The following is a 26,204-nucleotide window of genomic DNA, read 5'->3' on the forward strand; positions in this document are numbered from 1 at the left end:
AATCAAGTTTTGGAAGAGACATGATTCAATCTAAGCAGGGCAAGAAATCCAATATAATTTTGCATGCAAAAGGCACAATTTTCATAACTGCATACTGAGATATCCCAGCCATCACAGAGATGCACTGAATCCAGCAGCAGACAAACAGGCAAGGATCAAATTTCAAAATTTTGTGAACTCAGATTGCTTTTGGTTTTTTTGCTTCCACTTTGGTGCCATCATCCAGGCTGTGGCCACCTGCCAGGTGGAATGGCTGGCACAAGACAGTAAGACTGTGACTCTGGGCAGGAGGGAAACAAGAGGATGCAATGAAAAGGCCTACTCAGACTGTTTTGGTGATGAAAACACACTTCCAACAGCAGTCTCCACCTTTATCCTAACGCAAAACTGAAGTATTTCTCCCAAGCATGTGTTCCCTGGCAGGCACACCAGCAGATGTTTCACCAACAGCAATTCAGGGCTACCAGGGAAGCCACAAGACACTTCCATGCAACAGAGGTTTTGAGGTACAATTCAGTAAGAGATTGTCTCCCCCCTCATTTCTCATGAACAGTTGCTATCACAACTGTGATTCCTGGCAACCCCATCAGTCATGTGCACTTCTGGTTCATGAAGTGCTTTTAAAGGCAATCATTGGGCAGCTGGGAAATATCAGCTGAAATCCCCTATGCTTTGTCATAGCAGGCAGCTGAGTGCTTTATTCACCTATGTTTAAAGGTATGTTTTACATGTTCCTCCCGTTTCTTTTTAAATTATATGAGTGTGGGGAGAAATAAGATGGGGAGGCAATGTATAGGCCTTGAATGTTTACTACAAGATCCTTCTGAGAAACTGTATCTGAATAAAACATAAAAGGTAGTATTTTGTACAAAGTAGCAAATGCCAAGGAACCATGATTATTTTAAAATAATTTTTATTTGAGCTATTTAGTGAATAAATTATGTTAACAGATGATTTAAAACTCATATAGAAGTCAAATAAATTCCAGGAAAATAAGAGTGGCATCAGTTTTGTTAAACAAGTCACGATATTTTCAGACACTTTATTAAACAACAAGCACAGTCAGCTTAGGACATTTGGCATCACACAAGCAAAACCAGCACAGAACATTGCTCGCTCATATACATCAACACAAATGTGTACTAATCTTTCTCATCCTTCCCTTGCAGTTGATGAAAAAGATATTGTGCCATGTTCTGATGACCTACTGGTAAGCAGAAAGAATAGAGGAAAACTGGTGAGAAAACATCTGGAGGGATTCCAAGATCTCTGTTAAATGCCTAATGCCTTACAAAACCTGAAATTATGAGTATACTATCTTCTTGTGGTTCCATATGCACCTTTCACAACTGATACTTCTTTCTTTCCTTCTGCCTTCTTGTGTTGGGGCCTTCAATTCTCTCCAAGGCTCTGAGTTCAGAAAAAGTGTCTTCATTCATCAGCACTTTCCCCCTTGTGAACGGGATCAGTCTCTTTGATTAAATGTGATTAAGCTGCCTAGGACACTCTAATCAAGGCAAATAAATGATAAGACAGCTGTTAAGTTTAAGAGTTTTGAAGGAAACAAAATTTAATACACAGGCATTGGAAGAAGATTCTTAAAAGTATGCATATTCATACTTCTTCACACCAGCTCTCATGAGGATTAATTAATTGCTTTCCAAAGCCTGCAGTTATAGAAGATGCAGGGGACTATCAGTATGCTTGGGCCAAAAAATACAGAAACGAGGCAAGAACCATTATGAAACATGTTACAAGTGATGCTGGAATACATATTGCTAACATCTGCATTAAAGACCTAAAGAAGACCACTGCTTAAAAAAAAAATCCTGCTTGAACATTTTAATCAAGCTTATGCCAATGATATGCAAAAGAATAAAGAAACACAAATTTCAATCCTAAACTTCCTTCCTGGAGAAGAAAACATTTCTTCAACTAGCTCAGCAAGCCAGCTCAAAGTCAGCAAGTAACTATCACTGGTCCCTTCAATTCCAACATGTAGCTACAGCATGTAAATAAAATTTTGGACTCTTAACTCCTGACCTAGAAAGGCAAAGGATAGAGTGTTTTATATTTATTTTACACTTGTCTTTATAAAAGCTATATGGGAATATTGATGCTGGAATAGATGAAAGTATTGGAAAGGTTCTGAATATTTGTTTGAATGCTAAATATCAGTTCTTGTACATTTTCTTCATTTGTATTCAGTCAAGATTTGGTGCTAGTTGTAGCCATCTCTCCTGCCCAAATCCAACATTAAGGAATAATTTGTATCAGTCTAGGTGATTGTTTTATTTACGATTGTTGAGCCATGTTAACTGTAAAATTGGTATATTTCTAAATTTTCATCTACCTCATATTCTTACTGTCCCCTACACTCCCTCTTTCAAGGTGTGAGAAAAAAAAGGAGGAGGGAAATTTCATGACTTGTAACTAAAGACTGAAAGTAAAATGAAGCATGCACTAACACACACCTGCTTGAGATACTTTTCCTTCCTTGGTGATGTTTGCCTTTTATCTCCTCCAGGTCAGGTTAAGCTGAAGAAGATCCTGGTTTCCCTCAAGGTCTGCACCCTTCTCAGTAAACTCATGATCAGCATGAGCTTCTGAACCATTTATTCCATGTGTTACTGCAGCTCAGGGTCATTCCCAAGGGCTGTATCATCCAATTCCATCTAACTGCAGAAATGTGAGGTGCACAAGGCCATGCACTGGTGTGAAGAACAAATGAGGGAGAAGAGCTTTTTCCTCCTCTTCTTCACTTTTTTTGTATGACTCTTGCAGTTTCTCTACCTTTGCTGGTTGTTGATCCACAATTTACTCTCACTTTTGCCTTTACTTTACAATGACCCAGAAAACCTTTTGCTACCAAAAGTCTTCTTCTCATGCTTCTACAGTTCCTTGAGAGCAAAAGCTTTGAGAAAATAAAAGATCTAATCATCTAGAAGCCTCCCTGGTGATGTACCTGCCCACTACAACAGCTAGGGCAAGCTACAGAGACACTTTTGAAACAAGCTGCATATACTAAAATAACAGAGAGAAGGGAAAATTATACAGAAATGGTGCTGCATAAAAATCTCTGCAAGATGACTTTTTCAAAAGCTTTATCTAAGTGGTCACTATTATAGTGATGTGGGAATTAGGGGATTGTTGCTAACTGGGGTTAACAGTGCTGGCCCAGGCATTTAAATTTACTGGTTTAAATTTAAATTTACTGGTTTAAACATAGAATTATACCTGTGTTATTTCAAACTGGGTGTGGGCATATAAAAGTATATGCAAAAAGGAAATGCAAAAGGAAAATGCCACAGTGCCCCAGGTTACATCCAGATTAATTTAATGCAACAGGTAATTTAATATTATTGGTTCAATCCAAGAAAAAGTGCCAAGCTTTGTTCAAAATAAACTATTAATGTATAATTCATCTGCCATGAAGTTAGGCTTGAAAAATTCATCATGTAATTTCACCTCAGGGTGTTCTGCAGCCCATGAAATCTATAGTCTTTTTATCTTGCCTGGAATAGTTCTTCCTAAAAATTCAGCACCTTCATGTTGCTTGTTGCTTGTGAACATTGCAAGGAACCCTCAGGAAATTATTTAATAAGCAATGACCAATTGGATATTGATGAACAATAACTACATTTCAATTTTAAAAGTCCTGAAAATACACATATGGTTTTTTCAACAGCAGAGTCTTATTATCTGTCAGCAGTTGATTGTCAATACAACCATCACACATGCTAATCAATAGAAGAGTAGTCCCTTCCATGTAAAATAAAATGAACAAATTCTTAAATGAGTATTGTTTCCATCATTTCAAAGAAAAGAAAAAGCCATTAATGGTGCTCCCTCTATTACACCAGTTTCTTTGAATGCTTTTTCCATTTATTTCTGATTTTTGTAGGATTTTCTGAAATCCTTTATTGAGTTGCTCTTTCAAGGGCTATCTTCATCTGACAGTTGACAGTAATTCCAAGCTTAATTTGAGAGGCACAATTACATTTATTGTTTCCAGGAGATTTCTAGTGAACGTGTGGTGGTCAGCAGTTACTGTTATTTCCGTGATACAACACATGTAACATACTAAACATTGTCAGATTCAGAAGAAACATTCAGCCTGAACTAAATTATGGTTAGTTTAAATCCTGTCATACACTCAGTTGTTACAAACTTCCTCCAAACAGTTCTTGGCCATGTCCTGTGAAAACCCTGAGTGACCTCACACTAACTTCAAAGGCATCCAACAGTTCCCACAAAGCAGTCCTCTCTCCTCTCCCCAACCACAATTAATTACCACAGGATGCAAGTAAGATTCCTAACTTTCAAAGGTGTCCAAATATAACACTTTATCATATCAGCTTCACTGCAAGAAAGACATTGAGGGGCTTGAAGGCGTCCACAGAAGGGGCTGGAGCACAAGTCCTGTCAGGGAAGCTGTGGGAGAAAAGGAGGCTCAGAGAAGAACTTATCACCCTACAACTTCCTGAAAGGACATTGTAGCCAGGTGTAGTTCGGCCTCTTCTCCCAGGTAACAAGCAAGAGGATGAGAGGAAATGGCATCAAGCTGTGCCAGGGAAGGTTTAGACCAAAGACTGGGAAAAATTTCTTCATGGAACAGGATGCCCAGGGAAGTGGCTGAGTCACCATCCCTGGAGGTGTTTAAAAGATGTGGCACATGGGGACATGGTTTGGTGGTGAACTTGGCAGTGCTGGGTTAATAGTTGGTCTTGATAATCTTAAAGGTCTCTTCCAACCTAAACAATTCTGATTCTATATCCTCCATTTCCAATACTGACCTGTAATAACAGCTGTATGTTCATCTCCACATGATATAAGTACAGGCTTGTCATTTTTGAACCAGAACTTGCTAGGGATATCTTCTGCAAATTTGCTTTTCCCGAATGTGAAAACAGCACCTGACTCTGAAACACAAAAAGATGTCAATTTTAGTGAAAGCAAATTTTGCCTCACATACTTTGAAGTAGATATGCTCCATCAATTCAGTGGCACATTTTATTTTCTTATCTTTCTCTTCTTCCTTCTCTCAGCCTTCAAAACATGGGTTGGCAAAACTCTCATTTCACCCAAACAGGAGGAAGAACTTTCCTGTGTGAGTGGCAGAGCAGTGGAACAGGCTGCCCAGAGAAGCTGTGGAGTCTCCATTTCTGAAGATATTCAAAACCTGCCTGACACAATCCAGTGCAACCTAACCTGGGTGAACCTGCTTTAGCAAGGGGGTTGGACCAGATGGTCTACAGAGATTTCTTCCAAGCCCAACCATTCTGTGATTCAGTGATAAGACCATGATCTAAAAAATCCAAACAAAACCATCCCAAAATGAAGTCCAAACAGCTCTTCAGGCTTTGTAGTCTGCCTGGTTTCTCAATTCTTCACACTTTCAAATGTGTTAGCTGCTAAAACACAGAACATTAACTATTTGTTCAGCTTTTGGTTAGGTGTGTGGTGTGACAAAAAATTCTACAGAAAAATAAATGAACTTACAAGTTAAATAATTTGTCAAAATTCTTGCAGACAATGTCAGCTCAGATATAAAAGCTCAATTAGACTTCCTATTTTAAAATGTCAAAGCCTGAGCTATAAAACTTAGATGTTTTTAAAAACAAAACCAAGAATAGACCAAATCTTTTCCTTGTAAATTTTGTCAGCATGTAACACAAGTTAGGAAATACACACAATAACAGTAGACCGTTTCTGAAAATTACATTGAGACAACTTAGTGCATTAACTTTCAATGAAAACAATCTCATGAACAAGATGCACTCCAGCTCCAAAAACTAAAAGTTCTTTCTTAAAGTGTATATTTGATTTACATTTAAAACAATTATTTAATGCAAAAGCTTCCCCTATTTCCAAAGATGTTATATATCAGATGGAGCAGACGTGTATAAATTGCACTTATTACCTGGTGGTTTTCACTTTCACTTGCTCAAAAAGCTTTGTGCAGACAAACTCAAGCCTTCTTAAAGGAAGAGTTGAGTTTTTTCCTTATTTTACCTAGGCACCTACAACTACAGACAAGCTAAGCAGCATCTGAAAACTCTATTTGAAGTTTTCATCTCCAGCCAGACAGCCATGCACTTCTGAACTTTCTTAGCAATCTCTTCAGCACAGAGAGAGCTCTCTGGTTTGTTTATTTTCCCTTCAGAACGGTTAACATGAAAACATTTTATGTTCTTTATTCAATGTATACAAAAAGCTGATACATTTTCCAACGCCTTTTGTATCTCATTCATTTTACTAAGCCACAACATTTCACAACTGAACACAATTACTGTACCCTGTTCTGGGCTCCTCAGTACAAGTGAGACATGGAGTTCACAAAGTGGGTCCGGGAGGGGCAACAAGGATGTTTGGGGAACTGGAGCATCTCTCTTATGAGGAAAGGCTGAGGGGTTTGGGCCTGTTCAGCCTCAAGAAGCGACGGGTTACGGGGAACCTTACGAATGTTTATAAACATCTGAACCCAAGGGGTGCCACGAAGATGCAGTCAGGCTCCGCTCGGTGGTGCTGAGCAATAGGGCAAGAGGCAATGGGCAGAAACTGATGCTCGGGAAGTTCCACCTGAACAAGAGGAAGAAATTTTTTCCTGTGCAGTGACCGCGCGTGGTGTGGAGCCTCCCTGACCGGACAAACCCAGAACGGTCTGGACACAATCCTGTGCCATGTGCTGTGGGATGACCCTGCTTGAGCAGGGAGGTGGGACCAGACAACCCGCGGCGGTGCCTTGCAGCCTGGTCCATTCTGTGCTTCGGCGATGGACCAGTTTGGAAACGGAACTCCACCAACTCGGTAAATTAAATCCCACAGGACATACACGAGGCGCTTGTTATCCCAGCAACGAGCCAACGTTTGAACATTACCCTGGGCCAAACCGCGACACAAACTAACCATTAATGTTCCGAATTAACCGCGCCCCCTCGAGTGCCCGGAGCGGCCCGCCGCCCCCGCCGCTGACGGGGATGCCCCGTCCGAGCTCTGGCGACAGCGGACGCGTTTCTCTCCAGACGCCGTGAGGCGCCGGCCCGGCACGGGGCCTGGAGCCAGGGGAGCCCTGCGAGGCAGGCGGGCAGGGGCCGGCACAGGCAGACGCACTTTCACCCCGGGTGCCTCGAGGAGCGGCCGCACTCACCGGGCACGGGCAGCTCGGTTCCCGCGGCGGGTGCGGCCATGGCGGCCGGGAGGAAACCCCGCCGGGCCGGGGGCGCCGGGCCGCGGGCAGCGCCGCCTGGCGGCCGGCGGGGGCGGCACCGGGCCCGGCCGGGCCCTGAGGGCGGGCGGGGGGAAAGACGTGGCCCAGGGCTGTGGGCACGGCATCGCCACAGGATGGGCTGTGCTGGGGTTGGCACAGGGCCTTGGGCACGGCATCGCCACAGGATGGGCTGTGCTGGGGTTGGTACAGGGCTGTGGGCACGGCATCGCCACAGGATGGGCTGTGCTGGGGTTGGCACAGGGCCTTGGGCACGGCATCGCCACAGGATGGGCTGTGCTGGGGTTGGTACAGGGCTGTGGGCACGGCATCGCCACAGGATGGGCTGTGCTGGGCCTGGCACAGGGCTGTGGGCACGGCATCGCCACAGGATGGGCTGTGCTGGGGTTGGCACAGGGCTGTGGGCACGGCATCGCCACAGGATAGGCTATGCTGGGCCTGGCACAGGGCTGTGGGCACGGCATCACCACAGGATGGGCTGTGCTGGGGTTGGCACAGGGCTGTGGGCACGGCATCGCCACAGGATAGGCTATGCTGGGCCTGGCACAGGGCTGTGGGCATGGCATCACCACAGGATGGGCTGTGCTGGGGTTGGCACAGGGCTGTGGGCACGGCATCACCACAGGATGGGCTGTGCTGGGCCTGGCACAGGGCTGTGGGCACGGCATTGCCACAGGATGGGCTGTGCTGGAAACGACCTCTGGGATCAGTGGGTACAACCTACAGCCCATGGCACCTTGGCACCCAGTGCCACGTCCAGTCTTTCCTTAAGCACCTCCAGGGACGGTGGCTCCAGCACCTCTCTGGGCAGCCAGCAGTGGGACAGCACTGGGCCCAGCACAGGGCCCTGAGCTCCTGGGGAAAGCTTCTCTATGAAATTGACCCCCACAGTGCCCAGGCAGTGCCCCTGAGGACCCGAGACCTCTTGTTGGCTAGATGGATACTGGACCCAGGACCGATGATCTCCTTTTCTCTCTCTTCCCACTTTTTTTTAAAATTATTCTTTTATTTCTCTTGCTGCTAGGAGATGATGAGCTATCTTATACCAATTAACATGCCATGTGTATAATTTACTAATAAAACTGTAAGTTTTTTTGGATCCTCTGGCATTTGCTGTTTATTTTCAAACACAGGCATCTGTAAATCTTGGCTGTTGCCTTCCTCATAGGTGACACTCATTCACAGGAGCTTCCTATGAAATTGGTCCATGTGGGAATTGGGATCAGGCAGCCTCTGTACAGGAGTGTGGTGGATTGGCCTTCACTGGACACCAGGTCCCCACCAAGACACTTCATCTCTACCCCTTCTCAGCTGGACAGAGGGGAGAAGACAGGAAGCATAGGTTGAGAGAAGGCAGTTTCCTAAAGCAAAATGAAATGCGCAAAAGCAAAGCTAAAAAAAAAGACTTTTTCTCTTCCTCCCATCAGCAAGTGATGTCCAGCCAATTACCAGGAAGCAGGACTTCACCTCATCTTTGCTCCAGAAGGCACATATTGTAAAATAATGAATGTTCCCCCTTCTGCCTCCCTTCCTTTGCTTTTATATCTGAGCTGGCATTACGTGATATAAAATATCCCTTTGGTTAATTTGGGTCAGCTGTCCTGTGTTTCCTCCCAAGATCTTGTCCACCACCAGCCTACAGATGGGGGATGAGAAGTTGGAGAGAGAGTGTTGGTGCTGTGGCAGTGCTGCTCTGCAGTACCCAAAACTCTTGGTGTGGCATCAGCACCTTTCTAGCTACCAGTGCAGAGCCCAGCACTGGGAGGGAGGGCTGCCATGGGAAAATGAGTCCAGCTCAGCCAGACCTGGTACAAGGTTTGACCTGACAAAGAGGCACTGGCACTGTCCCCTCCCTGCCCTGGAGGGCTGCAGGATGGGACTGGGGGCCTTAGCACCTCAACCACATTTGCTTTGTCTGCTGTCTTTTCTCCTGGGCATCACTAATGACACAAGCTCAGTCCCCAGGGCTGGGCTTGAAGGTCATGGGAGTTTTTGCCAGATAACAACCAAGAGGGAAACCGTGGCCTGACATTCTTCCCTTTCTTCCCTTTCTTCCCTTTCTTCCTTTTCTTCTCTTTCTTCTCTTCCATTCCCTCACTACTCATTTCTTTAGGATTTTACTTCTGTTTGACATTTCCCCTGGCAACTGCTGCGTTTCCCAAGCATCTCAGGGTTGGTTCAGCATAAGCAAATCCCACCAGGACCTATCACCCTGTGTGATGTTTTCACAGCTGTCTGTCTTTCTCAGGAGTCAAACTTTTCCTCTGTATGTTTTAATTATAAGTTACTTGCATTGTAATTTCAAGGTATCACCCTCTCTGACAGATGTGCCATCACCTTGATTTACCCTAGCACGTCTCTCCTTACAGGGAGGAGGAAATGAGAAAGTAATGGTCATATTTCAAAACCACCTACAGTGCAGATAAAATCTTATCTGACAATTATATTTGAAGGTAGAAACTTAAATTAAATCACTTTAGTATTTAGAAATTGACCTACTTCAGATTATACAGCAGGCAGTTTAACCTAAGGAGGTAGGCAGGCTGCAATATTTCACTTTCTGGGCCCCACACTGTTTAACACTACCACAGCATAATTGAAAACTTGGTCCAAAACAAAACAAAAAACAAATAAAATACAACAACAGAAAACAAACAAACAAGCAAAAAGAAACCCCAAAGGAAAAAAAAAAAACAGAAAAAAAAGCCAAGCAGAAAAAAAAAAAAAAAAAGAAAAAAACAACAAAAAATCCTCCAGGAAATGTAGATTTCTTAAATAATGCAGACTACTTCATTATTGTCAGGGCCCCAAAAGCATGAATAGTCTTTATGCCCTGCCCAGTTCCTTAGCCAAGGACCCAGAACCCTCATTTAGGTTCAGCTCAGGGCCAACAGTCCTTGCCCAGGCTGTGCTAAAGCCCCCCTAGCCACAGTCCCATCCCTAGGGGGGCACCCTGCTCATGCTTACCCTGCAAGTCTTCTTTTGCCTTTTTCTTCATCAGCACATGCTCCTGTTCAAATATTTAACACAAAATAGCTATGAAGTAGTAGTGACACTGCTGTGATATGACATGATGAGCCCACACAGAAGAACTCAAACTGCAAGTGGTGCAATGGGCCCTGGGAGAAATCTCTGTATCTGTAGAGTTTGACCACAGAAAAAGTTCAGGGTCAGCCCCAGCCTGGCCCAGCCCTGGCTGGAACAGCCAAAACAAGGACCTTGGTTCTTGGTTTTCCCTCATTTGCACAGCAGCACAGCTCACTCTCTGTTTCCTACACCTTCCTTTCTCATAACTTTATTTGTGGGTTAAGAGAAGTCTTAATGCAAACAGAAGATGCTGTTTAACAGGAGGAATTTCGTCAGTATTGCAAAACTAGCAGGGCCCAGCAAGCAGCTGCTGCGACAGTTTTGGTGAGCTTATCCTTTAATTTTACCTGGTGTGTGGTGTTTGGTCAGAATCCTGGAGTCAAAAGCAGCAGAATCCTGTGAAGAAGTGAGTGTTTTAGAGAAAGGCTCTGGGGGGCTTTTCCCTGCAATTTTAGTGTCCTTTTACCTCACCAGGCAGCAAGCTCTGTGACTTCAGAAGACTGGAGTATCATCTGGTTTTAGTGTTTGTGAAGTACCATTAATTTGTTCTGTGGGATTTAGCTGCAAAGTCAGGAAGGAATGTTTATTCTTGAGGTCAGTGTGTGCTGTAGGTACTGTAACTAGTAAATAACTATGTGAATAAAGGCAATCTATCTGCATTTAGACATCTATCATGGCCAGGGTGGGTGGGGAATTCTCTTCTTGAAGCTTCAAGGTGAATCTCTGCCTCATTATTTTGTGTCTCTATACACCCTGGAGGCATGCAGCAAAAGCATGATGTGATGGGGGATTCAAAGTCAAGCAGGCAGACCTGCCTCTGTGACCTGGCTTTGGCTTCTTTCTGCACCCAAATAACTGTGTTTGTCCCCTCCCAATTTCAGGAAAGTTCCTGTATGACAGAGTTTCACTAAGCTGCTTCTCAGGTTTGTCACATCTCCAAAATCAGGTTAAAATTTTAGAGCTGAAAGTTAGTTCCATGTTTTTTCATGGTTTTAGTTCAGCTTCAATAAGAATAGAATTAACACTTGTTACGTAACAAGTGATTAGTTCTAGAAAACATTATGCCAAAATTTCACATTCACAGGAATCCTAATATGCAGTAAGTAACTTTTGTTTAAAATTTCTACATTACATCATATGAAAACCAAATGTTTTCCAAATTCTATGATTTATTTGCTACAGATTTAGAGTGGTCCTAAAGCTGGGTGTTAATTTTCTTATAAATTTTGGATTTTTACTGCAGCCAGTTGGGAAATTTCTACAATTAACAGAGGTGATGGAAAAGCAAGTTTGGAAAACAACTGTAGTAAAGCTGGTTTTCCAAGGAAGTAATCTGATTTGTTAAGTTCCACACACAGCATTGTTATTTTTGGTGAGTCTTTCTAGCATTATAGCATAACATTGGCATAAGATACCACTGTCTGTGGGTATTCCCAGCTAAGCACACTGTGTTTGATACTGCAGGATAACCTAATGTCTGTGAGTTTGTGCTGAGTCCAAAGTTATGCTGTCCCTGCTCAGAAAGGAAGAAGCCAAAACTGCTTGACCTTGCAATTTTGCCTGTTACATTTTAACTTTGGTATGTTGTCTCATGCTCCTTCTCTGGAATTAATTTTTCCATTTCTGCCCCTCTTTCACATATGGATAACAGGGAAGGGAGCAAATTTCTTGGAGGTCATAGCAATAAAACAGAATCTTCAAGAGGTCAGGAGCAGATCTGTAGTCCAACTTTCTGCTTGCAGCCTGTCAAACACCATATGAGAGCAGCTATGCCTTTGCTTAGGCACCTCTTGAAAATACTTAAGGATGGTAATTCCAAATCCTCTCCAGTAACCAATTTAAGTGCTTCACTATCTGCCAGTGGAGAAAATAGTGATGAATATTTCTCAGTCCACTTTTCAATCATGCCAGATGGTGAAACAAGAGCAATGAACAGAAGTTGTTGTTTGGCAAGTTGAGATTAGATAATCTCTAAGTCTCTGGAAGGAATTGCAGGCTGAAATGAGAAAAACAAGGAGCAGCCCTAAAGCTGTTCTGGAAACAAGGAGGCAAAGGAGAGTGGGGAGCAGCAAGAAATTGCATAGATTTTAAAGCAGAACAAGTTGGTTTTTTCCCCACAAACAAGTTAAAAAAGCAAATCCATGTTCTGAAAATGTAAAGTAATTAAAGAAGTCCCAGTTATAAAACTATTTTCCTTTAGAATAAGCACCATGAAAATGAAAGCAAATCCCATGACTATAAACTGATGGTATTTAAACTCTTGGTATTTAAGAGTGGATTTCAATAGCTTATCTTGGTGGGCTGTTTTTCCTGGTGTGGTAAAAACTACCTGACCCATGAATGCCCCTACACTTGCTTCCATTTTCTTCCTCCTTCTTCGAGCTGTGAGTGTGATTGAAAATGTCCAGCAGACCAACATTTGCTGTCTGTTCTGGGAGCCTACATGGCTTTGGGACCTTGTCACCTGCACCTGCACAGTTGCCTTGGGAAGCAAGGCAGAAACAGCACCCCAGGAACCTCAGTAATTCCCCTCAGTGATCCGTGGCACACACTGCAATGGTCTGGAATTCCAGTTTCCAGCAAGGAAAAGATGTTCCTGCCCTCTAAGGCAAAGCTCTGAAAGGGCCAAAACCCAAGTGGAGCAAGATCTTACAAAGACATCTCACTGCCAGACTTCATAACTTAACCCAGGGCTGTTTTAGCACATGGACTGGGAAAAATGATGTGGTTAAGCTCTTTGGCTGGGCTGCCATGGGTAAAGACAGACACTAGGAGAGAAACAGCAGGCAAAGGAAGGCAGAAGAGAAAGGAGGACACAAAGAGCACTAAGCTGGGAAGGTAGCACTCAGAAAACCAAAGTGGAAAAAAAATTCTTTTTTTCTGCCCCATTCCTTTCCTGAAAAGGAATGGGGCAGAAATAAAGAATTTGGAAAGCTGTGAAGTGGCTTAAACCCAAGTGGAACAAGAGCCCTGAGGGACAGCCCTCTTCCCTGGCCAGCAGCTGCACGTGGAACCCCTGCCCACAAGTCCCTGGCTGTGTCCATCTGGCCAATGCTTTGTGCCCTGTTTAGCCCACCCTCCAAAGCCACGGCTCTGCAGTGAAGGGCTCAGGCTGTCATGTGGGATGGGGTCCAAAGCCTCATGGGGGCATATCTGGGCATATTTTCCTAGTTGTGGACTTCAGGGCTTGGCAATTAGCAGGCACTGCATCTGAGCCTAGTCTCAATGGTGAGGGAAATATAAAACACAAATACAATTGGAAATAGAAAAGTATTAGCTGCACACAGTGCGCTTCTTTGCACTGCTTTGGTCTCCATTTCATTGGATCAGTCTAAAAATGTTGACTTTAAATAAAATACATGTTTAGCTCATACCCTTCAAAACCTTAGCAAGAGTACAGTGTGGACTGCGTAGTGCTGAGGGCTGTAAGTACAGAGCCAGAAAAAGGACTGAAGTGCAACACCTCCCTGTTAACCTTTAGCCTGTGAAACTTGGGCTTGGACAAGACTTTCATGAGATGCCTCAATTAATCCAGAGGAAATTTGATCATGTAACTTCTGTGGGTGATTATCAACATCCAATTTCATGTGATTCTGAAGTCCTAAATCTGGATGGAGGCCAGAATACTCTAAATAAACACCACATGTCCAGAATGTCTCTCTCTTGTGTGGTACAGTAAGGCTGGTTTGTTGGGCTTTTCTACCCTTTTCCCCAGTGTAATGAAGAGATTTCATACCCATTTATAGAAATGCCACCTTTTGTGAGAGTGGGATTGGAATGTGGCAAGTGTCTACTCATGCACACAACAAAAAGGAGGTGGAAACAGCACCAAGATCCACTTCTGTTGTTCTGTTCCCAGAAAGGGCACCTTTGGGGTCTGCACATAAGTCATTTTTCCAGGTTCTGAATGGCTTTATTTGACATGAAGCATGCAGTTGCTATATACATCTCAGAAGACAGAAGAAATTACATCTAAAGTATATTTTATAACACAATTTGAAACATTGTTGCAGTGGCCATCGATATAGTGCATAGTGGCATGTGGTGCCTGTCTGACGGGAGTTATTTTATCTAATTCACACAGTCTATCAGGATGATCCAGCTGGGTCATGTGAGGGGAGTGGGAGAGATTTCAGGTGCTTGACCACTGGCTTTAGCACATGTATAATTTAGCATTGAATGGCAAAAAAATGCACATTTTCTGCTCTTTTGACACAGGTATGGGACGTCAGCTCAAATGAATGTTGATCTGAAAGGTCGGGACCTCCTTACTCTACAGAACTACACAGCTGATGAACTGAAGTACTTGCTGTGGATGGCATCAGATTTGAAACAAAGGATAAAGCATGAAGGAGAGGTAAAATGATTTAACTGTCATTTAGGTCCCTCAGATGTTGAAATAAATACTGTTCTGAAGGGTATTTTGAAAAAACCTTTCAGCTTTCTTGTCCTAAACAAAATCTCCTGAGCTCTTAAATACTGTAAATGATGTGCTGCAAATCAAAGAACCTTCCTGCAAAGTATCCAGAGATATTCTTTAAACACTTCAGAGGACTTTGTGAGTGGAAACGTTAAACAGGTTTGTGCAGCTAGCTCCCTGTTGTCAGCTAACCCCATCCATCCGCACACAGTGTACATGCAGCACTAAATGTAGGAAGCAGAAGACACTTCCCTACATGGGATTAAATTAGTATCTGAGTTCTCCTTAATGCTGGCTCAAATTGAGTGCCAAAATGCAGTTGCTTTTGGGCCTAGAATTACTTCTTTGCCTTTAACCTTTCCACTGCTAGTAAATTTATTGAAGAGCAGGAGAACAAAACCACAGGTAAAAAACCCCACTTTTGCAACTTTTCTAATGGTGAATTAAATTTTGCAAGAAGTATTGCATACTTTAAAGGCTGTAACAATTCTAAAATTGAAATAACTTCATTTTTCCTGTTTCAGTATTTGCCTTTGATGCAAGGCAAGTCTTTGGCCATGATTTTTGAGAAGAGAAGCACAAGAACAAGATTATCTGCAGAAACAGGTAGGTCTGAGCAATGGCACAGTGAGACTTTATATGAAACTGTATACCTTGAGTATGTACTGAAAAACACTGCATAATTTTGCATTTAGAAATTTCTACTCAAAAGAAACCTAAACTTTGAAAGCAAAAATAAGAAAAGAATGGTGGCTGTTTGTGTTTCACCTTGCATATTAATTTCACAAGCACATGGCTTTGGTCACTGAAATTTTGTCAAAATCTTCCAAAACATGGTAGATCAGTAATAAAGTAACAGGCAGAAACAAGCATTTCTAGTGTAAGCTTCCAGCTGTTTTGGCAAGATGTACATTTCCTAGCATCTACTTCAGTAAGCATCACAAATTTAATTTTTTGCAAGCTCTAATAAATATTTTTCTAATGTAATATGCATTACCATTGTTACATTTCAAAATATGTGCTTAGGCTGGGAATCACAGTAATGCCTTGATATAAATTCAGGGGAAAAATTAACATGATTACCTACAGGGGAAGATAACTTAATGGAGACTCAAGGATATTAGCCTAATCATACCAGGCACTGGAACATTTTTCTTTTAGGTTGCAGACCTGCAAACACTGAAACATGTACCTATGGTATCTTTATTTACATGGCAGTTGTTCTGAATTCAATGGCACTGCTGAAATAAATCACTCATCAATCAATCATTCATAGCAAGAAATAACTCTGAACTGATGATGCATGAAGGAAGAACTTGCTCTTCACTCATTTAAGTTGACCCAGCATCCCTCACTTCTCCCTAGTGAAGGATCAGGAAACCTGTTGAGTAGTCACATGTCTTTACAAGTTGTGAGAGAGAAAGTAAAAATAATGGAAGGAAGAAGCAGATACATTAACTCCAAGCATTTCTGAATTTGCCTTTGTATTGTCTGGCACAGCCATTTGCCTGCTGTTCCTGCTTTTTAAGCAAACATGTTGTTGCTTTCTGTTTTCTCCTGATAATGAGGACTTACTAATGTGCATTCCCTCTCTTTGAAGACCACTCACCTTTTAATTCCTGAGTTTTTAGTCCAGTTTCTTGTTTCCTGCCATCCTGGTGTATGGCCAGGTAATGAATTCTCTGGATCTGTTTATCCTTCATGCTTCTGTATTCTGAGGGAAACACTGCTTAGTCCTTGGCTTTTCAAGGCTTATGAAAGGGGGAAGCTCAGGAAAGTTCAAATGAATTAACTTAAGGATGGGAGTTAATGCACATAAATTCATCCAAGGGAGAATTAAGCTCCAGTGAAATTTATTTCTGAGTGAGAGCTTCCACAAGAGAGTTTAATGCAGTTTAGCTTCTGTGCATTAACTTCACACCTTCAGTTAATTGGTCTTAAGTCTGTTAAGCCTAAGACTTTGCTTCAAAAGCAGACTCAAGTTTTTTCTGTCCACAAAAACTCTATACATTTCAGCTGCTTTTTTAACATAATTGATTTCCTCCTTGGAATTTCTAACTCAAAACAAATGTGGAGCCACATGTGTTCCTTTTAGCTAAACAAGATAATTTAATACCAATCTTCTAACGTCTAATGAAAGTGGACAATTGTGGCGGATTGAAGTGTTTATTTATTAAGTTCCTGAGTAATCTCCAATAGCTCTTCTCAAGAGCTGCCCCTTCAATAACTTGAGAGAAGTCACTTGTAGGGCAAGGTCCTGGGGATGAGATTAATCTAAACAAACTTAGAAACCCTCAGGAACAGCTAAATCAGTGCATTTCATTACAGAGCAGAGACTTGGAAACCTCTGATTACAAAATCTTTGTGCAGTGTCTAGGAGTTTCTTGGGACATAATAACATCATGGAAGTCTTTTCAGAATTCCTACTGTCCCTATGCCTATAAAGAATGACATTATTGAAAAATAAATAAACAGAATGGTTGAAGTTGGAAGCAATCTCTGAAGGTTATATGGCCCAATACCCTGCTCAAGCAGGGTCTTCTAGAGCCAGTTATCCAGGACCATGTCCAGAAGCCTTTGAATATCTCCAAGGACGAAGATTCCACAGTCTTCTGTGGCAACCTACGCCATTGCTTAGTCAGCTTTTCAGTAAATAGAATTGACTGTTCAGAGGGACCTTCCCAGTTTGTGCCCATTGCACTATTGATAAACACCTGGCTCTGTCTTCTTTGTCTCCTCCCTTCAGGCGTTTATATACATTAGCAAAATTCCCCCTGAACCTTCTGTTCTCTAGGCTGTGCTATCCCAGCTCTCTCAGCTTTTCTTCTCATATGAAATATGCTTCAGTCCCTCAGCCATCTCTGTGGCCCTTTGTTAGCATGGACATCCCAACTGTATCCCATATGTCCATGTTTCTCATACTGAGGACCCCAAATTCAGGCTCTCGAGGTCACTGGTGCTGTATAAAGAAGAAAGATCACCTCCCTCCACCTCCTGGCAGTATTTTTCTGGTGCAGTCCAGGACACCATTCACCAGCCTTGCTGGAAAGGTACACACCCTGCTGGATCATGTTCAATTTGCTGTCCACCAGGACCCCCAAGTCTTTTTCTGCCAAGCTGCTCCCCAGATAGGAGGCCCCCATCACATCCTGGTGCAGAAGGTTCTTCCTCAGGTGCAGGACTTTGCATGTCTCCTTGCTGAGCTTCATGGGGCTCCTGTCAGACCATTTGTCCAGCCTGTCAAGATCTCTCTGGACAGCAGCATGACCCTATGATGTACCTGCCACTCCTCCCAATTTTGTGTCAACAGCAGAATTGCTGAAACCACACTCAGTCATCGAGACCCTTAACACAGGTGTTAAACAGGACTGGACACAAATGGATCCTGAGGGTACTGCTGGTCACTGCCCCCCAACTGGACTTTTTGCTGGTGGCCACCACTCTCAGGCCTGGCCATTTGGACAGTTCTGAACCCATCCCATGCTCTGCTCATCCAGCCAGGCATCCTCAGCTTGGCTAGAGGATCTCATGGGAGACACTGTCAATGGACACAATGAAGTCCAGGCAGACAAAACCCACTGCCCTCCCCTCATTTACCAGGCCAGTCATAGAATCACAGAGGTTGATCAAGCTGCTCAAGCATGACTTCCTCTTGGTGAAGCCATGCTGACTATTCCTGACAATTTTCTTGTCCTTAATCTACATAGAAATGGTTTCCAGGCTTAGCTGCTTCATGACTTTCCCATGGATTGAGGTGAGGCAGCTTAGCCTGTATTCTCTGGCTTCTCCTTGCCCTTTAACTTAGGGGTGACTTTTTTGCATTTCTCCCAGCTGTCCAGATCAATTGAAGATTATCAAAACATTAATTTATGATGCATTGTAATAGATCAGTTGATATTTAAGGTTTTCCAACATCCTGTTTCTCTGAACTGTTTTATTCTAATGACATTGTAACTGTACTGAATAATATACTTCTCCTTGGGGTATAATTAATTGACTCTTTAATCTTGTCCTAATGTGTATTTCTGAAACCCATATAAATATACTATTTCTAAGATAAGTAGTGATATTGTAAGTTTAATGCAGAACTAGAAGTAACTTCCATAGAGTAGTGGCAAAGTAAATCCAGTTCTGTAAGCCGAGGAGATTTATTTCTATCATTGGCTATTTTATTGGAAAATGTGACATATCTGCTATTACACTAGAAAATGTCAACTCTTCACAGTCAGAATCTCATACCCATTCTGCATAAAATTTTGTGTACCTTTTGAAAACAGAACTATTCACATGGTCATATATTACTTGTAAAATAAACATCCTCAGGCATGGCACAAGTTGAATGCCCTGTTTTTGTTATAGCTTTGATGTAAAATAATCTGATTGTCACTGTTGCTCTTAAAATATACAGCTGCAGTTATGTTTCAGTGAATAAGTCATAAATAAATCCAACCATTTCACAGACACTAAATGCAGACAATATTTCACAGGGCAGAAATTGAGAGGAAGCAGGGCAGGTAGGAAAGCTCAGCCTACCTTCTCTTGTTGTGCACTGGAATATACAAGATCTTAACAGCCTTACAGAGGTTCAGTGCCACTGGCTTTAGTGGAACTACTCCCAACTTGCTCCTCCTACACAGTGGGGTCAGAGGAACATGGTGGCCATGCCTGAAGACTGCTACACAGAGTCACAGAAATAATTGCATTGTAGCATTGTAGCATATGAACTAAAGTAGTGGGGATGGTATTACATGGTACAGGGTCTGTTTTCTGTTGAAGTGCTAAGTGTTATTTAGCTTGGCATCATTACAGAGGGCCCAAATGCACTCTTAATTTGCTCTTCACTTTAAAGGGTAGCTTCAAAATAACTTTTAAAAACTGCTTATCAGTTTTTAGCTTCTGCTTTAAGAATGTTCTGCAATTGCTGCCTAGGAGAGTTCTTTGTTATCAGTCTAAATGGAAAAATACTTTCTACTTTGTAAGTCCCGGCAGGCAATGAGGAAATTAATAAATGCAAATCCATATGTCTTGAAATTCTGAAAAAGATCCTTCCTTTGAGTCTGAGAAGACGTGTGTGTCTCCTGGTGACAGCCCCAGAACTGTGTAGCCAATCTGTGAACTACAGGATTCATTTTGGCCCCCTTGCCCCATGCAGCAGGGACAGCCTGGGATGAAGATTTCACTCATGTCCTGTCTGAAAGAGTCTGCATAAGAGGGGTCAATAATGTGCCACAGCCTGAGGCATGAAACTGTGTATTTTGAAAACTAACAGCAGTGAGAAGTGTGGACATGAGGTAATAATCTATTCTGGATTTGCAGTATGAACATGTAGTAGTTTATTGAAGATATCACAATTCATGTAAAAATTTAGCATGTGGCCTTGGATATGACCAGGTTGTGACAACAAAGGATTAGATCTCCCAGTTTAACACTCCAATGCTTATTTGCTCTCCAATGCTATAACAGCACTCCAATGTTTATTTGCTGAATTGGTGCCTGCATACCTTCAAATGTCATCTTTTTTTTTCATTTTCTACTGGTAGTCTGGATGAAAGAATCTGAAAAAGATTCTGTCTCTGCAACTATATACAAAGCTGGAGCACAGAGCTCCTGTATTTCCAGATGGAAAGTTTTGTATGGAAATATGTTCCCAGGCCCTGCACAGATGGCCAGTTCATGAGCAGAAAGCCCAACACATCAGGGCTCTGCTATGTACACAGACTCCAGGTGGCAGCTCTGACTGGGCTGCCTGACGTCTGGCAATTCTAAATGAATGTTCAGATTCCAGTTTTTTACCTGGGCATAATTTCCAGAAAACAGAACATGTCCATTGGAGCATGCCTGGACTGTAAATCATTTACCTAAGTATGCATTTAGAATCCTAAAATGCAGAGCTGCTGTACTGTGTGGAACTTGCAGGAATAAATAACTGACAGAATTGTAAATGACTCCAAAAAAATCCACAAGAATTTGGGAGGGAAAAGTCACTACCAATGACGGTTCATCCTCGAGGTCTTGACTTAAGACTTTGCACTGAATAAACAGGCTGTAATGTGTAGTTTGTATACACTGTCCTTTAAATACAGTGTTTGTGTCTGAGCTGCAGAGGGGAGGTGAAAAAAGTAACAGTAGAATAAATGGTGCTTCATTCTTAAAAGTTAACTCTGTGTGATGTGAAATATTGTTGAGGTTTGGAGCAATGCTTAATGAAAACAACAAGCAATTTAAAAGGGCCCATTCAATAAAATGAGTGTACACTGGTTAGGGGAGCAGAAGTTTGCCCTTGAGATGGGACCTGGAGCATCATTACTTTTATTCTGAAATTTAAGGAAATTGAGGCAGTCCAAAGACAATGATTTGCCAGTATTGTTTTATCTATTGTATTTCAAAATCCAGAGGCTGGCTGAGCCGATGCAAAGCAAAAGACCTCCCCTCAACCCTGCTGCTGGCAGGAGATGGAAGTTAATAAGGTTTGCTCTGTGTAAGTAGCCCAGATGTGGGGCCCAGACCTGTTGCCTATACCGGTGAAAGTTTTCAGTGGTCAGTGCTGGATTAATCCTCTTTTAAAGAGTAGCTGTGGGATGAAATTTTTAATCCATGGCAGACCTGTACAACCACCGCGCTAAAGCCGCAGTGCTGGATCTGTCAGCAGTGCCATCTAATGGATACAGTCAGCTTGAGCAGCTTTTGACCTTTTCTTCTAGTTTTTTTCTTCCTTTTCCACTCTTTTTTCTCTCTTTTTAAATTGTTCTTTTCTAACAGATCAAAATTCATCGGCATCTCCACGACATCACAGTTTGGTAAACAAAGTGGGGGTCTCTACTTTTCTGTGCTGTGTGCAGCCTTTCTCTTCCTGGAAATATAAATATAAAGATGTGTTTCTTTCTAGATTTTTGTCACAATAAAAGACCTATGCCCCCACAGTCTTCTCTCAACAAGTCTGGTTTGTCCATACTAACATTCTCTGGAAATTTCCTCCAACAGAAATGCTAGCAACAGGGCAGGATCTGCCTGCAGAAAATCTCGGTACTGGAAGGGAGCTGTTCTTGTCACACAGAAAATGCCTTACAGGGCTACATACAGCCCAGTTCAAATCCTACACTTTGCACATCCCCAGCTGTGGGACCTTGTGTCCCATGCTAGGATTATGCTAAACCATCTGTGACAGTTCATAAAACAGCCCCATCAGGCCCCATCCATCCTCCCAATGTGCGGGAAGGATGGATGTAAATTATCCCATGAAGGACTTTACACTCAGATTCAGGTGAAAGAGGCCTCAGACTTAAACTAGGCAAAGACAAAGAGACTCAGATGTTGGTGAAAAGACAATATTTTCTTCCCTGTCTGTGTCGGATCGTTGCTTGTGATAACTTTTTACTGGTGGTGCCATTAAAATAAAGCAGCAGAGAACATGAGAGTTGCCTTTAACATGTAATTTGTCTTCATCCAAAACACTGTTCAGACACCTTTGAAGTTCCCCAAAGTGTTTTCTACTCTTAAATGATGCTGAAATCTTTCCATGGTTTCCTGCTCAGGAGAGGATTTTACTCTTCATACCTAATCCATCCAGTTCTTTGGACCTACGTGCAAATTCATAATTATTGCAAGGTAGAGGGATGCTGGCAGGGCCTGAGACCTTTCCTCTTCTCTCTCTCACATTATCATTTTTAAGGCACTTGGTCATTTGAGAACAAATTCAAGTTTGCTACAGTGTGTGAGGAAGGTTTTTCTGTCTGAGTGACTTTACATGAAAGACAATGTTGATCCTTGGAAGGACGTGGAAGTGCACCACATGACTTGGATGGTCCTTCTAGGATGCAAAGGCCCATGAAGCAGAAATGCAGCATGATGAATGGATTACCTGGCTCTTAACAGGGAGCTACAGTGATGCTTGTGGCAATGTGTAGCCCTGGAGCTTGAATCACTGCTCCTGTGATCACAGATAGGAACTCATGGCTAAGGATTTCAGTAACAAATACATTTGAGTGGGTTTATTCCAAAGCACATTTATTTGAAATTTTGTGTGTCAAATGCTAATAATTTTAACCTTTTACTATCCTGATGAGTTCTACTTTTATTTTTGTAAATGCATTTTATATCAAGAAGATTTTGAATCTTGGCTGTAAACATGAAGTGCTGGAGTTTAATTTCTCTTTTTTTTTTTTTTTTTTTTTTTTTTTAATTTTTCCTCACTGTAGGATTTGCTCTCCTTGGAGGACATGCTTCCTTCCTTACAACACAAGATATACATCTGGGCACTAATGAGAGTCTCACAGATACAGCAAGGTTGGTTAAATGATTGATCACTGCATTTGGTTGTTGATTGGGCTGACACCTTTCTTACAGAATTTTGGAAGCTGATATTTTCTTTCTGGAAAATGTCAGAAGCTGGTCCAAATTTCTTAAATATTTACTGGTCAGCTCAGAGAATCTGTAGCTCAGTAAACCTTTATTCTGTCCTCTCAAGCTATCCTACACTTCCCACACAGAATTATTTTGGCATATAGAGTGTTAATTAGAGCTACATTTACAAATGGAACAATTTTATGAACCTCAGTAGTCATGTAATTCCACTGATGACAGCACATATATTCCAACAAGACTCAAACCTTCTGGTTCTGCTGCCCTTGGAGCAAAATCAAAAAGCAAAGATACAATTTATGTTTGTTAGGCCAGCTGCTGGTGGACCTTATCCTGCATGACAGGGTGGCACTGAGGCACTGTGGCCTTACTGATCCCCTCATTTCAGCAGCATGAAGCTGGACCAACACTTTGTAGCCAGTTTCAGATTTCCTGCACCCTCCTTCCCAGCTGTACCCACTGCCTGCACTGCTGGGGAGGCTGGGCTGTGGCTCCCTTCCCTCACTGGCATCCCTGGAAGATGTCAGTCATGCCCAGTCCCACATGCAGGGTGGGGAGCAGCCTGTCTCCATTGCTGTGGCAGGGAGGACCTGAGCTCAGAGGTTTTCTACAGTGGACTGCCTCTGATGTTGCAGAAAGCTGGCAGGACATGAGGCCATGTGTTGCAGGTGCTCTTGCTGTTTCCCATAGCACTCCAGCTATTAAAACTTCATCCAGCCTTAGCATTACCCTGCTTTCTAGGCAGCCCTTTTGCAGCCTGAGGTCGATTCAGTCAGGCCCAGCTGTTGGAGGGTTAGCAGTGTCTGAGTGGTCCTTTTTGTTCTGGTAAAAGATACCCGGTGTCAAGGTCACCGGGCTCAATTCAAAATGTGCAAATCAGGCAGATGAGTTCCATTGCCCTTGCTGAATACCACAGTCCTCTTGCTGAATACCACTGTTTGAGAACTGTGTTGCTGTTCTCTGTGATGAAATCCAACAAAAACTAATGAAAAGAGATCAAACATTTGAACATTTAAAATTTTCCTTCCTTGTTTTTTTACTACTGAAATGGAAGACGTATGGTGTTGATAGTAGAAAGTAAAAATCTCAGTCCCTTGAGGCCTGGAAGTACTTTACTCTCACTCTCTGCTAGATACATTAATCTGCCAGAATCAAAGTGAGCTGCAACAACAGAATCATAGAATACTTTGGGTTGGAAGAGGCTTTAAATATCATCTTGTTCCAACCCCCCTGTCATGGACAAGGACACTTTTCACTAGCCCAGGTTGTTCAGAGTCCCATCCAGCCTGGCCTTGAACACTGCCAGGGACGGGGCATCCACAGCTTCTCTGGGCAGCCTGTACCAGGCCCTCACCATCCTCACAGTCAGGAATTTTTTCCTAATATCATCTAAACCTACTCTCTGTCCCTTTGAAGTCCCTAAATAGTCCCTCTCCATCTTTTTTGTGGGCTCTGTTCAGGTACTGGAGGGCTGCAATTAGCTCAGTCTGGAGCCTTCTCTTTTTCCAGGCTGAGTAATGCCAGTTCTCTCAGCCTTTCCTTGTAGGCAAGGTGCTCCCTCCCTCTGATCACCTTGCAGTCCTCATCTGCTCTACTGCAAAGCTGGCTGTAAACCCCAGCAGCCAAACCTTCAGGAAGGGCAAGGATGAAGTCAGGGCCCTTCCAAAGCACTTCCCTGTAATAATCTCTCAAGCATTGCCCCACCAGCCATGCAGGACTGTCACCTCGAGCCTCTCTGCCAGTCAGATGCCAACCCTACAAATATGCTTAATATAGGCTAGCTTTCATTTCTCCTTCTTCCTGAATGTGCAGTAAAGGGACATTAAATCTTTTGTTTACAGTGTCCTGAACAGCCTTTGTTTGCATAAGCAAAAAAGGAAAAAAAGCAGACCAAAAACTACAAGAAACAAGGCAATAAATAGAAGCAAGTAAACCTTCCAGCCATTCTGAAGGCACCCCTATTCTGTCAATAAATTTCCTACAATAGCCACTTCCAAGCAAACCTTCAGCCCCCTTTTCTCTGTCACTGCTTGCTCTTCCAGGACAAGCCCCTATTTATGACTCTTACCAGGAGATTTTGCTCCTCTGCTCAGTCACAGCTCTCACCTGCTACAGTGGACAGGGGGCTTTTCCAAATCCTTACAGTCCCAGGGCTCTGCTCCACTCCTGCTGTCATTAGCAGAGATACTACTGACTGCATAATCAAGGCTGAGTAGTTTACCCAAAAGAACAACTGGAGTGTTAATTCCTTGGTGTTTCTTTTGAATGAAAGATGACATCCCAACCTCATTCAGATAATGTAAGAATAGAAAAAGAATGCCTGTAGTAGACCCAGAGGGTATTTCAAATATTTACAGGCATGTGTCTGGGGCTCTGAAGGCCTTTGAAGTATTTGAGATTGAGACTTAAAGCAAAAGGGGCACAGATCCATAAAAGTCACAGGTTTTATTAGAACTGCTGCAGGTAAGGGTTGAAAGCATTGCTGCTGTGAACATATTTTTAGTGACTTATTGCCTGCTCATAAATCAGTTCCTCCATGCTTCACAAGACATTTACATTTATGCTGACACTGTGGCAAAAAGTTACCGCCCATTAAGGAGCTCTGAGCCTTTCAGTGCTGTTTAACATGTCTGATCTATCACCTGAAATGAAATATAAGTACTGTGTCTGTATTTCCCACTGCAGAGCAGTTCCACTGGGCATCACTAAAGCTCAGTGGCCATCAGGTTCAGTGGCAGCCCTGAAGAGCTCATAGGATGATTTAACCAGTCCACTGGCATTATTAGGGCATTAATCTCTGCATTTATGGGCAGCAGGTTTATTTTGCTGAGAACACATCCATTGTCTGTCCCTGTGAGACTATGAGTGAAAGTGAAGTAGTTTTGTGAGAAGTTTAAAGCTTTTGAATGGATATAAACTGTCAAAACAAAAGCAAAACTACCTTGCATAGCAGTATTCTATACAAAACATATGCAAATGCCCCATTTTCAAATTCAAAAGTCTGCCATACCAAAAAGGCATACTCTGTGTTTCATTTTGCATTCCTCAGAGGATACAGTTGAGGAAAAAAAATTCAGGTTTTCTCTGTAGAAATAAAAATTACTTTGAAAA

General features: G+C 42.6%; 2 protein-coding genes across 2 annotated transcripts in view; one reads left to right on the plus strand and one right to left on the minus strand.

Annotated features, from left to right (window-relative positions):
• RPGR (retinitis pigmentosa GTPase regulator) overlaps positions 1–7,232 on the minus strand; it is a 37,885-nt gene extending 30,653 nt beyond the window's left edge. Inside the window, exons 1-2 of the mRNA XM_059839972.1 lie at positions 7,151–7,232; positions 4,797–4,922 (exon numbers count right to left, since the gene is read on the minus strand). Coding sequence (XP_059695955.1) covers positions 4,797–4,922; positions 7,151–7,190 — 166 coding nt within the window. The 5' untranslated portion in view covers positions 7,191–7,232. The remainder of the gene's footprint in view (positions 1–4,796; positions 4,923–7,150) is intronic.
• Positions 7,233–10,562: 3,330 nt separating this feature from the next.
• OTC (ornithine transcarbamylase) overlaps positions 10,563–26,204 on the plus strand; it is a 29,842-nt gene continuing 14,200 nt past the window's right edge. Inside the window, exons 1-5 of the mRNA XM_059840327.1 lie at positions 10,563–10,639; positions 11,563–11,617; positions 14,529–14,672; positions 15,260–15,341; positions 22,931–23,018. Of these exons, the coding sequence (XP_059696310.1) occupies positions 10,563–10,639; positions 11,563–11,617; positions 14,529–14,672; positions 15,260–15,341; positions 22,931–23,018 (446 nt within the window). The remainder of the gene's footprint in view (positions 10,640–11,562; positions 11,618–14,528; positions 14,673–15,259; positions 15,342–22,930; positions 23,019–26,204) is intronic.

Source organism: Haemorhous mexicanus, chromosome 2 (assembly GCF_027477595.1).
Source record: "Haemorhous mexicanus isolate bHaeMex1 chromosome 2, bHaeMex1.pri, whole genome shotgun sequence".
Lineage (NCBI taxonomy): Eukaryota > Metazoa > Chordata > Aves > Passeriformes > Fringillidae > Haemorhous > Haemorhous mexicanus.